Source organism: Odontesthes bonariensis, chromosome 13, assembly GCF_027942865.1.
Source record: "Odontesthes bonariensis isolate fOdoBon6 chromosome 13, fOdoBon6.hap1, whole genome shotgun sequence".
NCBI classification, from domain to species: Eukaryota; Metazoa; Chordata; class Actinopteri; order Atheriniformes; family Atherinopsidae; genus Odontesthes; species Odontesthes bonariensis.
The window spans coordinates 8,492,910-8,507,446 of record NC_134518.1 but is presented as its reverse complement, the minus strand read 5'-3'; the positions used below and the strand labels follow the sequence as shown (position 1 = coordinate 8,507,446).

General features: G+C 40.9%; 1 protein-coding gene across 1 annotated transcript; it reads right to left on the bottom strand.

Moving 5' to 3' along the window:
* Positions 1-2,894: 2,894 nt before the first annotated feature.
* Positions 2,895-5,880, bottom strand: LOC142397137 (general transcription factor II-I repeat domain-containing protein 2A-like). Its single transcript, XM_075480477.1, has 3 exons — positions 5,561-5,880; positions 4,567-5,466; positions 2,895-3,162 (listed from the first exon to the last, which is right to left on the bottom strand). Exons 1-3 carry the CDS (start codon positions 5,878-5,880, stop codon positions 2,895-2,897), a joined length of 1,488 nt encoding a protein of 495 aa, XP_075336592.1.
* Between the last annotated feature and the right edge of the window lie 8,657 nt (positions 5,881-14,537).

Sequence of the window (14,537 nt, the reverse complement as noted above, 5' to 3'; positions counted from 1 at the left end):
CATCTTGTAACTCTGACTCCATCTTCCTCCTAATGCTACTATGTGTGATGGCACTAGATTTATGAAGCACCAGTCTGTGAATGTGTGAACTTTAAGTCACTGTTGCAGTTCCTAAAGTTGGAGTTAGTGAAGTACCAAATGTGGGGTCATGAGAATATGAATGAGAGAAGAAGAATGAAAGGATAAAGTGGCTTCCAGAGATGTTCCTTGAAACTATACCATGTGAGAAATTGTATTTTCTTATTTGGTGGAGCTGTTAACTTGTTGACATTTGAAATGTGGCACAACAGCTTTTAACAATTTATTTTATCGTAAAAGCTTGCTATAAAATGTGTTGTGTTAAATCTTCATCTTGAAAGTAACTAGATACTTGCAGTCCGCTAAAAGTGTTGGTTAGAAAGTCCAAAGTTTTCCTCTGAAAATGTGGTGGGGATGTGCAGATTGTATAGAAATACTCAGTTAAGAATACTTTACAGCTCCATCTTTAATTTTAGCACAACCCTCACAGCAAAACATGAATCACGTAAATGTTATATCATTGATGTGTCCAGAGACATGATTTTCTGTGTGTTTTGGTGCTTACAGCACATTAAAATAACTACACAGTGTAACAGTCTCACAGGACCGTGTGAAATAAATAAAACTGTTTCCTGCTTCTGAAGAGTGCAGACGTGTCTCTGCTTCCTCCTGCTGCTTATCGCTTTATTTGCTTTTAAATCATTTTACTTCTTTCCACAAGTCTTGGATATAATTTTATTATTTTTCTTTTAAGTGAACCAAGACTTTTTAAATAATTTTCATTCTTTTTACAACTTATCTGACGAGCCAGCGACTACAATCCTTTCAACATGCCCTGTGAAAGCTGTCGGATATATCAACAAGAAATTTGGACGCTACAAGAAAGGATTTTTGCCTTAGAAACTGAAATGGGACTTCATGAAACGCTCCCAATGGAATCCAGTGGTAAGAAGTCCACATTTACTTCCAAAGGAAAGGGTGAAAAAAACGCTACCTCCAACTTAAAGCTAAATGATACTGTGTCTTTTCCAAGACTCTGTAAAGACACGTATGATGGACTTGGTGCTAAGCCGAAGAAACGTCAAACTGTTGGTATCAACAGAGGATATGTAACATAAAGTTAACAAACAGATTCTTACCACTGTCAGAGCCAAATGTGACTGAGTGTAATAGACAGAGAGACGGTACAAAGCAGCAGATGGACAGAGAAACTGCTGAGTGTCAAGGTCAAAGATACTCTTGTGCATGGAGACGGAGCCATATCTAATATAAACATAAGCAGAATGGTTACATGCAGCTATCCAAGTGCCACTGTCTCTGACATAACAAGATTACTACCAGAGGCACTGGCAAAACATTACATTACGGTCATTTTGCAGACGCTTTTAACCAAAGCGACTTACAATAAGTGCGTTCAACATCGGTAGACAAAAGAACTTCAGGTCACAAGAAATCATAAGTGCATTTCCTTCCAAAACCAAACAGCTAAGAGCAAAACTAGTGCTAGAGTAAGTGCAATAAGTCAGGTACCTCAGCCTCTCACCAACTGCACACCAGTCACAGCAGGGTGGGGATGCAAACCCTGGTTCGGGTAGGGGAAGAAATAAAAGAGGTAAGAAAAGCAGGAATGGGATTCAAACCCTGGTTCGGGTAGGGGTGAAACAGCTGATTGTGCACGTTGGTGCAGTGGACATCAGAGAGAATCAGTCTGAAATCTTAAAAAAAGACTTTGAGAAACTATTTGAGAGTCTTGATAAAGTGACAATACCAACATTCATAAGTGGACCTCTCCCAAACATCGACAGGAGGATCAACAAATTCAGCCGGCTGCTTCAGTTGAACACATGGCTGTCCAAAGTCTGTGAGTCCAGAGGACTGCATGTTGACATATGTATGATTGACAAATGTGTATTCTGTACCACTTACCTGTTCCACACCACAAGAGGGTGCTATTGATTTTGATAGGAGATGTGATATGATAGGTGACGTCACATCCCCTTTATAAATATGAGCGTTCTGGACTTGGTCGTTCTCTTGTCTTCTCTTGTATTGGCCCGGCTGGAAGAGCAGTTTTGTTTGCTAAATAAAATAAATATGCCCTAGAGCAGGGGTGGGCAATTATTTTTCTCAAGGGGCCACATGAGAAACCAAAATTATGTCAGAGGGCCACGATAAATTTAGGTGGTAATTTCATTGACCAAAAATAACCATCAGTGGCGGCTGGCAAATAAAAATATGTCCGGATTACAAAAAAGGGAAAAAAGAAAAATATTTTGACACACATCCTACATTGGCCCTGAGCAACAAATGGCCCACACACTTAACAACTCTTTTTGAAACTCTTGTTGAAACTCAAACACATTTGTTGGAAAGCTGGCACATTGTTCTTAATGACTATCATTTCAATGCAACTCTTTGTGAGAAATCTTACAGCAAAGTGTTCTGGAATAAGCACAGGAACTGACCTGTGGTGGGGAGTCTAATATAAAGCTGGGTACCACTGTCACACTTAATTCAATCAATCATTATCCCCCCGAAGGAGGTTATGTGATTGTCTAAGTTTGTTGTGTGTTCATTTGTTTGCTGCTGTGAGCACAGTCCGCCACTAGGGGGCGCCAAATCATTAATTATTTACTACTCTTGTTGAAGAGGGATGGTTGTTCTTCCCTACCTTTTTCACCTTTTATTATTATTAGAATCATTAAGGTTTTTTAATATTCTTTATATTCATATCAATACATCTTTAATATTAGTATTATATTTATTCATAGGCTATGTGGAATTGTGGTGTAGGCTATATATAAAGAAGAAAGCAAGAACAGTCATTGAATCAGTGCAATTTATTTATTATTTATTTACCACTTAATTTCAACTCTTCAGTGAGAATAATCCAGTCTGCTCTGGGCCTGAACAAGAGCATTGAAATCTGGCTGAATGTCTGAGGTTGCTATGCGAAGGACAGCAGACAGGTGCTCATCAGTGATGGAGGATCTGTGTTTGGATTTGTTGAACTTCATCACTAAGAATGTCTGTTCACAGACGTAGGTGGATCCAAACAGGACTAGAATCCTCTGAGCATGCCTCCTCAGGTGTGGAAAGCTCTCCTCTTTGAGAGAGGAGTAAAAGTCCAGCAGGGAGACTGACCTAGTAGAGTAGAGTAGAGTACTTTTATTAATTCTGAAAGAAATTAAGGTGTCTGTCATCTTACATAAATACACACACACACACACACACACACACACACACACACACACACACACATCTGAACACAGGGCCATATTAAGTCAATGTGGTGCCCCTGGGCACTAAACCTCAAGTGCCCCCCGCCCCCCCCCCCCACGAAACCACGAAAGGTTGGTATCACGTGCACCTTTATAAAATCACACATTAAGAAGATGTGAAAATCTGCAGATAAGCCGCACCTGTGTCACCCACACAGGTGTCACACATCCTTACGTCCCCCATAATTTTCCTTGATGGAGAAATTATCCAGGTTCTTAACTGCCAATGTGACATATATGTCACATTACAGATCTCTGACAGTGGGGGGTGGTATTCTGGAAAAAAAATTCTGAAATGGGTTCTATGTGGTCTATTTAGTCTGTGTTATAAACCCTTTAATTTTCATTTAAGTAGAAATGGGTCTGGGTTCTTATGGGCTAATACAATAAAGTTCTGTGTGACCAATTATTAACGGAGGAATTAGTTTGAAGAATTTTTATTTTTTACCCACCACCACCACACATTGCCTTCACATCTGTGAGAAACACTGCACGCACACTTAAAAACTTAACCACAGCCACAATGCGTCGCAACACCTCTCTCCAATACTTCGCCGCATCCTCTTTTTGTTGTCTGAGAACAACATCAACCGTACCCGCATTCCGTGACCTCCTGAGAAGTGCGAGCAGACACTCGCGGTGGCTTGCGCTCTTCTCATGGGCTGTGACTGTCCGGGTGTTTCCAGTCACTGTACCCCTCGGTGAACATCGATCTAAAACTGGAACATTTTTAATTGCCGCTAAACGTCTGGAGTCTTTCTCTTTTTTTTATTTTTCTCTTCGCACAACCACTCAATTGATGTCTATCCATTTTTTTTGTTTTTTTTACCGCGTTTTTTAAAAAACATGATACATTTCACCATAGGTGGACTGGCTCAACTGACAGGTTGAGGGAGGGGGGATTAATGTTCACATTAGGCCACTATTGCTCAGAATTATGATATATCGTTGCTGTTCTTATCACATTAGTTTTAATAATGAATTTTATATGAATATTTATGTCAAGTGTAACCATTTTAAGTGTACAAACATTCATGAAAAAACTATTTTTAAAGTTTGTCATGTGGTGCCCCCCCACTGGCTGTGAATGGTTGGTGCCCCTGGGCACTGTGCCGCAGGCCCATATAGTTAATCCGGCCTTGTCTGAACATCACTTGGTGCTTTTTCCACTCTGCAGTTGAAGGGAGAGGAGACCAATAGCATCTCACTCTCAAGATTTTTGAAATCTTGAAATCGCCTCGAAAACTCACAATGCAGTGCATCCAACATCTCTGAGTATTTCTGGAGGTGATCGGCCGACTTTGTCGCTGCTTTCAGTGTTGGCAAGTGAGTCAAAACCTTCTCCTTCACCTGGCTTGAGAGAAGCTCTAACTTTCTCATGAAAGCCTTCACCGCGCTGTACATCTCATGCACAAACAGACCCTTGCACTGCAGTTTGGCATTTAGTTTCATCAAAGAAGTCACGTCTATTGCGAATCCGAGGTCTGCCACCCACTCGTCATCTGAAAACTCGGGAATGTCATGTCCTTTCTTGGCACAGAAATCCTGAATCTGCACTCTAAGATCCCAGACATTTTTCAGGACTTTGCCGAGGCTGAGCCACCTGACAGCGCAGTGGTAGCCTACGTCACCATGCCCGCTCTCGCTGTCCTCCAGAAGAGCCACAAATTGCCTGTGGTTTAGTGCTCTCGCTCTGATGAAGTTAACTACTTTCGTTACAACATCCACGACATGGTTCATTTTCAACACCGTCTTACACAGCACCTCTTGGTGGATTATACAGTGCAAAAATGTCAACTTCTGCTCGGGGTTAATTTCGGTTACTTTATCCTGCATTCTTTTCAACAATCCCACATTTTTTCCCGTCAGATTTGGACAACCGTCTGTTGTTACGCCAGCCAATTTGTCCCACTCAAGTTTTAATTTGTCCAAGCATGCATTTACCTCGGTCATCAAGTCCTTGCCGGTGGTTGTGCCTTTCATTGACTGCATCGATGCCAGCTCCTCTGTGATTTGGAAGTCATTCGTTATGCCTCGCAAGAAGATGAGTAGCTGGGCGGTGTCACGTACGTCGCAGCTCTCATCCAAAGCCAGGGAAAAACAGTCGAATTCGGCAGCTTTTTCCTTCAACTGCAGCTCCAAATTTTCTGCAATATCCTCCACCCGCCTCGTACAGTGCGCCGGGGGAGCGAGACGTTCTCATAAGCATCCTTTTTTTCAGGGCACATCAGTGCAGCAGAGTCCACTAAACATTCCTTGACGAACTCTCCGTCAGAGAACGGTTTCTCCGGGCGATTTTATGAGCAATTACAAAACTTGTTTTGACGGTAGCGTCTCTGTTGGCATTGGCTAGCAATCCATCAGCTTCTCGTGCACGCTCTTCATCTGACAGATTCTTGTATTTCTCCTCATGCTTGGTCACGAAGTGGCGATTCAGATTATAATCTTTCAGCACAGCAACTTGAGTCCCACAAACTAAGCACACAGCTTTACCTTGGATGTCAGTAAATAAATACTTGGCAGTCCATATTTTGTTGAAAACGCGACCTTCGATATAAACTTTCCTCTTTTTAGCTGACATGACGGCGATGTGCTGGGAATGACTATCCTCACTTGTTGCAGACGTTCACCCCAAAGTTGAGAGGCATCTGGCTGCAGACCTGCACTGTCAGGACCCATGACCTGCACTGTCAGGACCCTTAGTTGCAGACATGCACTGTGACGTCACCTGCACTGTGAGGACCCGAAGCGACAAGCGAGGAGCACGTATTTTTCGTTCCCCATTTGAACTGTGGAGACGACAAGGTGAGTAAAAGTCGAGTGAAAACAACTTTCTTTCATACGAAGAAACAGAAACAGTCTTTATTCACTTGAACGTTACGTTGCACACTATATACTCTAAAGTTATATTAATTTTAAAGAATCAGGTTTTTTTTTTTAACTTTTGGCTAGTCTTCAGCGTTGTTATCGTATCGATAGTGCTCAGTTGTATAATTTTGTTTGACTTATTACGACATTATTTGTCTCTTACAGATGCATATTTCAATAACTATATACTGTAAAGTTATATTAATTTTAAAGAATCAGGTTTTTTTACTTTTGGCTAGTCTTTAGTGTTGTTATCGTATCGATAGTGCTCACTTAAATGCGCCATTTATATATGTATATATATATATTTAAAATTTAGTTTTACTTATTACGACATTATTTGTCTCTTACAGATGCATATTTCAATAACAACCGCCGGCACTACGCCCAAAATCGAACGCTGCACGTCATGTTGCAAACTGTTTCACTGCCCTCTGTGCCTACAATTTAAACCAGCAAAATTGTCCAAGCTGCAGAGCCACTTAGAGGCACATACAAAAGGTGGCATTTTATTTAAAGGTAAGCATAATGTATTTGTCTGTTTGTTTGTACTCATAAGTATTAGCCAACGCTACGCTACTAACTTCTGGCAGGTTGTGGTTTGGTTTGTAAAAGGGTAAAAGGAAAATTAAGGGAATGTAGGTTGCAGTGAAGAACATCTGACACCTCACTTTCTGTCTTTTAGAAACTTATCCCAGTCACTAAATCCTGGCAACTGGACAGAGAAAACTGGACTACAAATTCAGGTAAGAGTATAAAGTATGTATAATGCATGTATTCATATTAATAGTTGAGTACTCAGGAAGAAGAGCAGCAGGCAGAGGTCTCCAAGAGAGCCAGACTTGCTGATGTGGACACACCAGTGGAAGGCGTAAGCTTTTGCACAGTATCTATTGGTCAGATACTGTTGGTGTGGCAGCTATAGTACAGACATCTTTCTTTCTGTCTTTTCCATAGGACTCAGTTGAAGATCGCATTCTTCAAAATTGCAGACATGCAGCAGAGTGGGCTGAGGCCAACAAACCACTGTTGTCTGGCAGAGTGGACCTCCCTGACGTTCTGGGCATGGGGGAAGAGGAACAGGCAGAGGCTGCTCTACAATATGGGAGGTTGTGGAACGAAGAACTGGACGAGGATGAAAGAGAAGCGATCCTGGAGCCTTTCAAAATGATATTTCACAATATTAACGACATGTTGATATTTTGTGAACAGGTAGTCGACAAAAACAAAGATTTTTTGTCATATTGTGAATGTTTGACTGAATAAACACTACAGAACATTTGATCATGTTGTGACTTGGTGTGTTTTTTATGTTTTCTCATTGATCCCTTAATAATTTGACTAAGATTATACTGTAGATATCAAGAGTTAGGGTACTATTTAGTGGTACTAAGGTGTTCCAGCAGCACAAGAACATAACTGGCATAGACATAGAACCAAACATGAAATTTATGGTGGTTAAGGATAAAAATACAGAATAATACAACAGAAAAACTAATTGAAACAAATATATATATATATATAAAGAGCAGTGCGATAAAGTCAAAATGAAATGATAATAAAATAGCAGTGACTTACTCTATAGTACACAATAAAATGTACAGATGCCTATGGCATCTTGTGAGATGTTGGCTTATGAATATGAGCCTAAGAGAAAATGTGTGCGGTGACCAAACAAAAGTTTACAATACAAATAAAAACAATAGACCGGGAATTGATAGATTTTATGTCGTACTGTTAACTAATTAATTAATTTGTGAGTACCTCTTGAAAAATATAGCGTTTAAAATCGTTTAAAAACAATAGACCGGGAATTGATAGATTTTATGTCGTACTGTTAACTAATTAATTAATTTGTGAGGACCTCTTGAAAAATATAGCGTTTAAAATCGTTTAAAAATACGTGCTTCCGATACACACGCTTTTATTTTGAAAGGCTTCGAATCAACTTCCGGTCCTCACAGTGCAGGTGACGGTCTGCAACAGGGTCCTGACAGTGCAGGTCTGTGGGTCCTGACAGTGCAGGTCTGCAGCCAGACTCTCTTGACAAAGTTCGACTATGCTTGCACGTTAGAACGTAACCACGTGCGCAACAATTTCAAAATAAAAGTCACACCATTATATTGCACTTGGAATACGAGGGTTTCCCCCATTTATTTTTGTAATTTATAATAGGCCTCGCGGACCGTACAGGGATGCACCACGGGCCGGATGTGGCCCGCGGGCCGTAGAATGCCCAGGTCTGCCCTAGAGGCTGAAGAGAGAAATCGCCTGGTCTATTTCTGTGTTTGCAACTGTTGGACTCCTGCTGCGTTAGTAGTACTCCTGCTAACACTGCATTTCATTGAAAACTTTAATCTTTTCTGGCAAAGAGATGATCTGTTTCAAAGAAAAGGCCCACACCTGAAAAGAGGTGGAGTGAGACGACTGACGGATAATCTCCTCCACGCTCTGAGGCATCAGAATGGGCCACGGCCAGGGCAAGGGCCAGGACCAGGACCGGGTCCTGTGTAGAGACCGACCGATCGATCGGCCAGCCGATTTAATCGGCCGATTTTTGCTATTTTTTAATCAATCGGCATCGGCCGATTTTCTTATTTGGCCGTGCCGATTTTAAGTCAGGCACATCTGCGGGCAGCTACTTGGAACGCAGTGCGAGGTTTCAAGAGTGAGCAAGACTGTCAACAGGTAAGGCATCAATGTTTACATTCTAAACTATAGTAACAATAATCTAAGTGGAAATATAACAAAAAAGAGGACGCTAATCTAACATGTGAATGCTTTATAACATTGTCATCCCATGTCCATTTGTTTTCAACTGCATTGGAGTTGAAGAAGAAATGAAAGTTGCTTAGCGTTGTGGTTACGAGTGCATTGGGAATGCGCAGACTATGCAAGCCCCCTCAACGCTGGCTCTAAATTAACACCAGCCAACCGGCCAAATGCTGGTGAAAATTCAGTTTGGCTGGTAGAAAATAAAACTTACTAGCCACTTCGACCCATTAGTGAGTGTGTGTTTGGCCAAAAAGATTAATATCCACTAGCCATTTTGGCTGGAAGTGTAAAGAAAAAAAGTTCATTTAGAGCCCTGCTGGGGACTGCTATGTTACGATCTAAACTGAAGTAACGGACAATCTAAGTGAAATGTTAACAAAAAGAGGACGCACAAATAACAAGTGAACGTTTTAAAACATTGTCATCCCATGTCCATTTGTTTTCGCGATGCATACATGTTTGAATTGATTTGAATTTGCCGACTATGCAAGCCCCCTCAACGCTGGTGAGGTGACTGGCTGCTATGTTATGATCTAAACTTAAATAACGGACAATCTAAGTGAAATGTTAACAAAAAGAGCACGCACAAAGAACAAGTAAACGTTTTAAAACATTGTCATCCCATGTCAATTTGTTTTTCGCGATGTATATCGCTTGATTTGATTGTGAGTTTGAGAGCGATCAAACGGATTGTTCTCTAGTTCCTATTTCCGGTTTCCTGCACAGCATGCTGGGAGACGGAGTTTTATATTGTTGAAACATAGGAAAGTGTATGTGCAAACATAGGAACTTTTAAGGCATGGAAGTTCCACAGTGAAACTGTATAACCTGCCGTTTTGAAGTAACTATCTGAAGTTGTCACATCATGGAAGTCTTCTTGCACTCTGTTAAACACATTAAAATTATTTTTATGTTGATTATATATAGTTATATATATATAGTAACTATATTATTATAGTTGGTATTTATTTATTTTATATTTAATTCATATGTTGTTTTTTCAACAATAGTTGTTCAACAGTTGTTCAATTTTCAATAAATCGTGTGAAGTTTACAAGTGTTGTGCCTCCTCTTACTAGTATGTTTTTTTGCATGCCAATTAAGGATAATACGATAGCATATCGGCCTTAAAAGTCGGCCCAAAAAATCGGCAGGTCACATTGGCCATCGGCTGACTCTGACCGCTAAATATCGGTATCGGCATCGGCTTTAGAAAAACCCATATCGGTCGGTCTCTAGTCCTGTGCTGCCGCCGAGAGAGAAGAGGAGCCAGAGAAGAGCTCCTGCCTCGCCACGCAAGGACCCAGCAAAGGATTCAGCCACAGCAGCCACAGCAGCCACAGCAGCACCTCCAGCATCCCGAACACAGGATTCAGCAGCTCCACCATCGCCTTCACCACGGCCCTCACCACAGGCGTGGGACCCACCTACTGCATCTACACCCTCCAGAGATGTTTCACCATTGTTCTCTTCTCCACCGTCACCCATGAGATTTCCTGATCACCTTGAAAGCTTGGTGAAATCAGGGATTAAAATGGTTCCTCTCACGCCAAACATGGCAAGATCAAGAATTCTATCCTCAAAGAAGCATCGAGCCCCTCTCCCTCCCCAGCCTACTCCATCGACCAAAGCCCCCCCAGCTTGGCCTCCATCATCGGTGCCCACAGCTGTCATTTTCAGCAGCGTCAATGCTGTTGTCTAGGACGCTAAGGGCCTCTGTGTTGGTAAACACCATCTCAACCAGAGGTCCAAGGATGGAGTGAAGAGAGGGACAATCAGACTGTCCAATCAGAGAAATCTTATCCATATCCCTTGCAAGAACACAGCATCCAGTTCAACTATAACTAATCTCAAACACGCAGTACTCAATGTCAGATCTTTAAGTAACAAATCATTCCTGATAAATAGTTTTATTTCCTCTCACAATCTTGATTTTATGTTTTTAACTGAGACATGGCTCGATAAAAACACAGCAAATGCAGTCCTGATTGAGTCTAGTCCAACTCACTTCAATTTTGTGTCTGAAAAACGAGAAAACCAGAGGGGTGGGGGTGTTTGTGCCATGTTCAGGGACAATATACCCACCCACAAGTTGTCATTTGGGGTTTTTTCATCATTTGAGTATGTGTCATTCAAAATGGAGATAAAACAATCTTCCATACTTTATATCACCTTTTATAAACCACCACAGAATTGTTTTATTGGTGATTTTACTGAACTACTTTCAATTGTGTGCACTGCTTTTGACTGTTTAGCCATAACAGGGGACTTGACTGTGCACGTGGATGTAGCCCATAACAAGGAAGCTAAAGAGCTCACTGCTGTCCTTGAAATGTTTGGTCTAACTCAGCATGTGACTGAGCCCACCCACAACAGAGGGCACACTCTAGATGTGCTCATTTCAAAGGGTGTTGTTATTTCAAACGTGGATGTCGTCGATGTTGCTTTATCTGATCATTTCTGTGTTTTCTTCGACCTGTCTGTTACACTCAAACCAGCAGCTGGGTCTGTAGTTGTTCGGGGAAGACTCATAAATGACAGAACAGGGACACAGTTTATGGAAATGATTAGGTTTGAGAACACCCCGTGTTCTAATGTTGATGATCTGTTGAACTCTTACACATCAAGTCTCTTAAATGTTTTGGATACCATTGCTCCTGTCAAGGTTAGAATGGTTAAAAGTAGGCAAAGGGCGCCATGGAGGAAAGAAGAGTCGGTCAGGGCACAGAAAAGGGAGTGCCGGAGAGCCGAACGGAAATGGCGCAAGTCAAAGATCCAGGTTCATTATGAGACTTACAAAGAAAAGCTATATGTGTTCAACCAGACTTTGCGTAGAACAAGGGAGAGTTATTTTTCTGAAATCATCAAAAACTGCAGTAACAACTTTTTTTTTGAATTGGCTCTATATGAACGAATTGGATTATTTTATGAATTATGATTATTATTAATTAATTGAATTCCAATTGGCTTGAATTGGACTTACAATCTAAGTGCCTTGAGATGACATTTGTTGTATTTGGCGCTATATAAATAAAAATGAATTGAATTGAATTGAACAACTCTCGTGTCCTGTTTTCAACAGTAAACAGATTAACAAACCCTCCAGTTTCACTGCCTTTAGAACTATTTTCTACATCCAAGTGTAATGAGTTTGCAATATTCTTTAATGACAAAGTTCAAGGCATTAAAAATGCAATAATTTCCACAACACAGTCGAAGAGACCATCTGCAGTCTGAGTTCATCAACGTGCTGCCTTGATGAGTTTCCCACTAGATTCCTAAAGTCTGTGCTGAGCAGTTTGTTACCACAACTCGCTCATCTAGTCAACATCTCACTCCAGACTGGAACATTTCCAAAGGCCTTAAAAACCGCTGTTATTAAGCCCCTTCTAAAGAAGAGCAATCTTGATGCCACAGTACTGAACAACTATAGGCCCATATCAAACCTGCCATTCTTAGGCAAAGTCCTAGAAAAAGTTGTATACCAACAGCTTAGTGACTTTCTCCTGTCTAACAATGCTTTTGATACTTTCTAATCAGGCTTTAGGCCCCACCACAGCACTGAGACAGCTCTGATCAAGGTGACAAATGACATCCACCTGAACACAGATGCAAGTAAAGTCACAGTCTTAGTTCTGCTGGACCTCAGTGCTGCCTTTGACACAGTTGACCATGCGATCTTATTACAGAGGTTAGAAGACTGGGTGGGAATCTTTGGTCGTGCTTTAAACTGGTTCAAGTCCTATTTGGAGGACAGGAAATATTTTGTTGAAATGGGTAACTATGTCTCAGACCAAATGGCTATGACCTGTGGGGTTCCCCAGGGGTCAATCCTGGGACTCGTATTGTTCAATCTGTACATGCTTCTGCTAGGCCAGCTAATACGCAGCTATAATGTGTCCTACCACAACTATGCAGATGACACTCAGATCTACGTGTCACTGACGGCAGGAGAACACGGGCCTGTAGATACATTGTGTCACTGCATCGAACAGATCAGTGTGTGGATGCAAAACAATTTTCTCCAGCTAAACTCAGACAAAACTGAAATCATTGTCTGTGGCCTACAGAAACAAAGAGAAAGTGTTATCAGTCACCTTGAGACTCTCTCTCTAAAACCTAACTATCAGGTTAGAAATCTTGGGGTAATATTGGACTCAGACCTGAACTTTAACAGCCACATTAAATCAGTAACATCAGCAGCTTTTTACCATCTAAAAAACATTGCCAGAATCAAAGGAATAGTGTCTAAACCAGACTTAGAGAGACTGATCCATGCGTTTGTCTCCAGCAGGTTAGACTACTGTAACGGCCTGCTCACTGGGCTCTATAAACGGGCTGTAAGACAGCTGCAGTACATCCAGAACGCTGCTGCTCGAGTCCTGACTAGAACCACGAAATACGACCATATTAGTCCAGTGCTCAGGTCTCTGCACTGGCTTCCTGTCGCTCAGAGAATAGACTTTAATACAGCTCTGCTTGTGTACAAGTCTCTTCATGGTCAAGCGCCAAAGTACATCTCTGACATTTTAAAGCCATATGAACTGACTCGGGCTCTGAGAATCTCAGGGAGGGGTCTCCTGCTGGTGCCCAGAGTCAGGACTAAACAAGGTGAGGCTGCGTTTCAGTTTTATGCTCCTAAAATCTGGAACAGTCTCTGGAACTCTGACAATGTTTAAATCCAAGCTGAAAACAGTTCTATTTAGCTGTGCATATGACACCTGAAAATATTTTATCTGCACTCTTCACTTTTAAATTAATTAATTAATGATTATTTTTTATTTTTATTTTTATTTATTTTTAATGATTTTATTGCCTTCTTGTGATTTTATGTAGCTGTGAAGCACTTTGAATTGCCTTGTATATGAATTGTGCTCTATAAATAAAATTGCCTTGCCTATTAGACACCAACAGGTTTTAAATCGTGCCATCTGGCATTTAAAAAAACAACTACTGGTGTTACACGTTTCTGTATGTGATTTTCTGAATGGTGATTTAGATACACCAGATAAATACACCATGGAAAAAGAGGATGAAATGTGGCCTGTTTGACCATCAATAGCTACTGCCTTCAGGTACATTGATCTTCAAATTTTGTTTTTGTATTTAGTTACTGCTTCTTTTGGATAGAGTTACTTTGAAATGTTGTTTTTGCACTCAGTCAGTGGTTCGTCGCACTTTCACTCACTATATTGTCACATATTTACACATTACAAACTACTAGGTTGAGATTAAGTATTAAAAACCAGATGGGTAAGGTTAGGTTGGCCTACTGAAAATGACATTGCTAGAGTTAGGTATTAAAAAATATTTCCTTGGTTAAGACTGCATTAAAACCGACCCTGGTAAAACGTATTGAATCAAAATATCTTTTTCCGAGATTAGCTATCAGCTGCGCCTCAGTAAAACACACAAAACATGCTGGACACATGAACCAGACAACCAGAGAGTCGTGCTGGATGGCACGTAAAAAATGCAGACTTTGTCTTCATCAGCATGACTATGAGAATTACGTGACATAACTGACTGTTTCACATTTCCAAAATTCTTATTTGAATTGAAAAAAATATGTATTAAGTAAAACTTAACTTTATT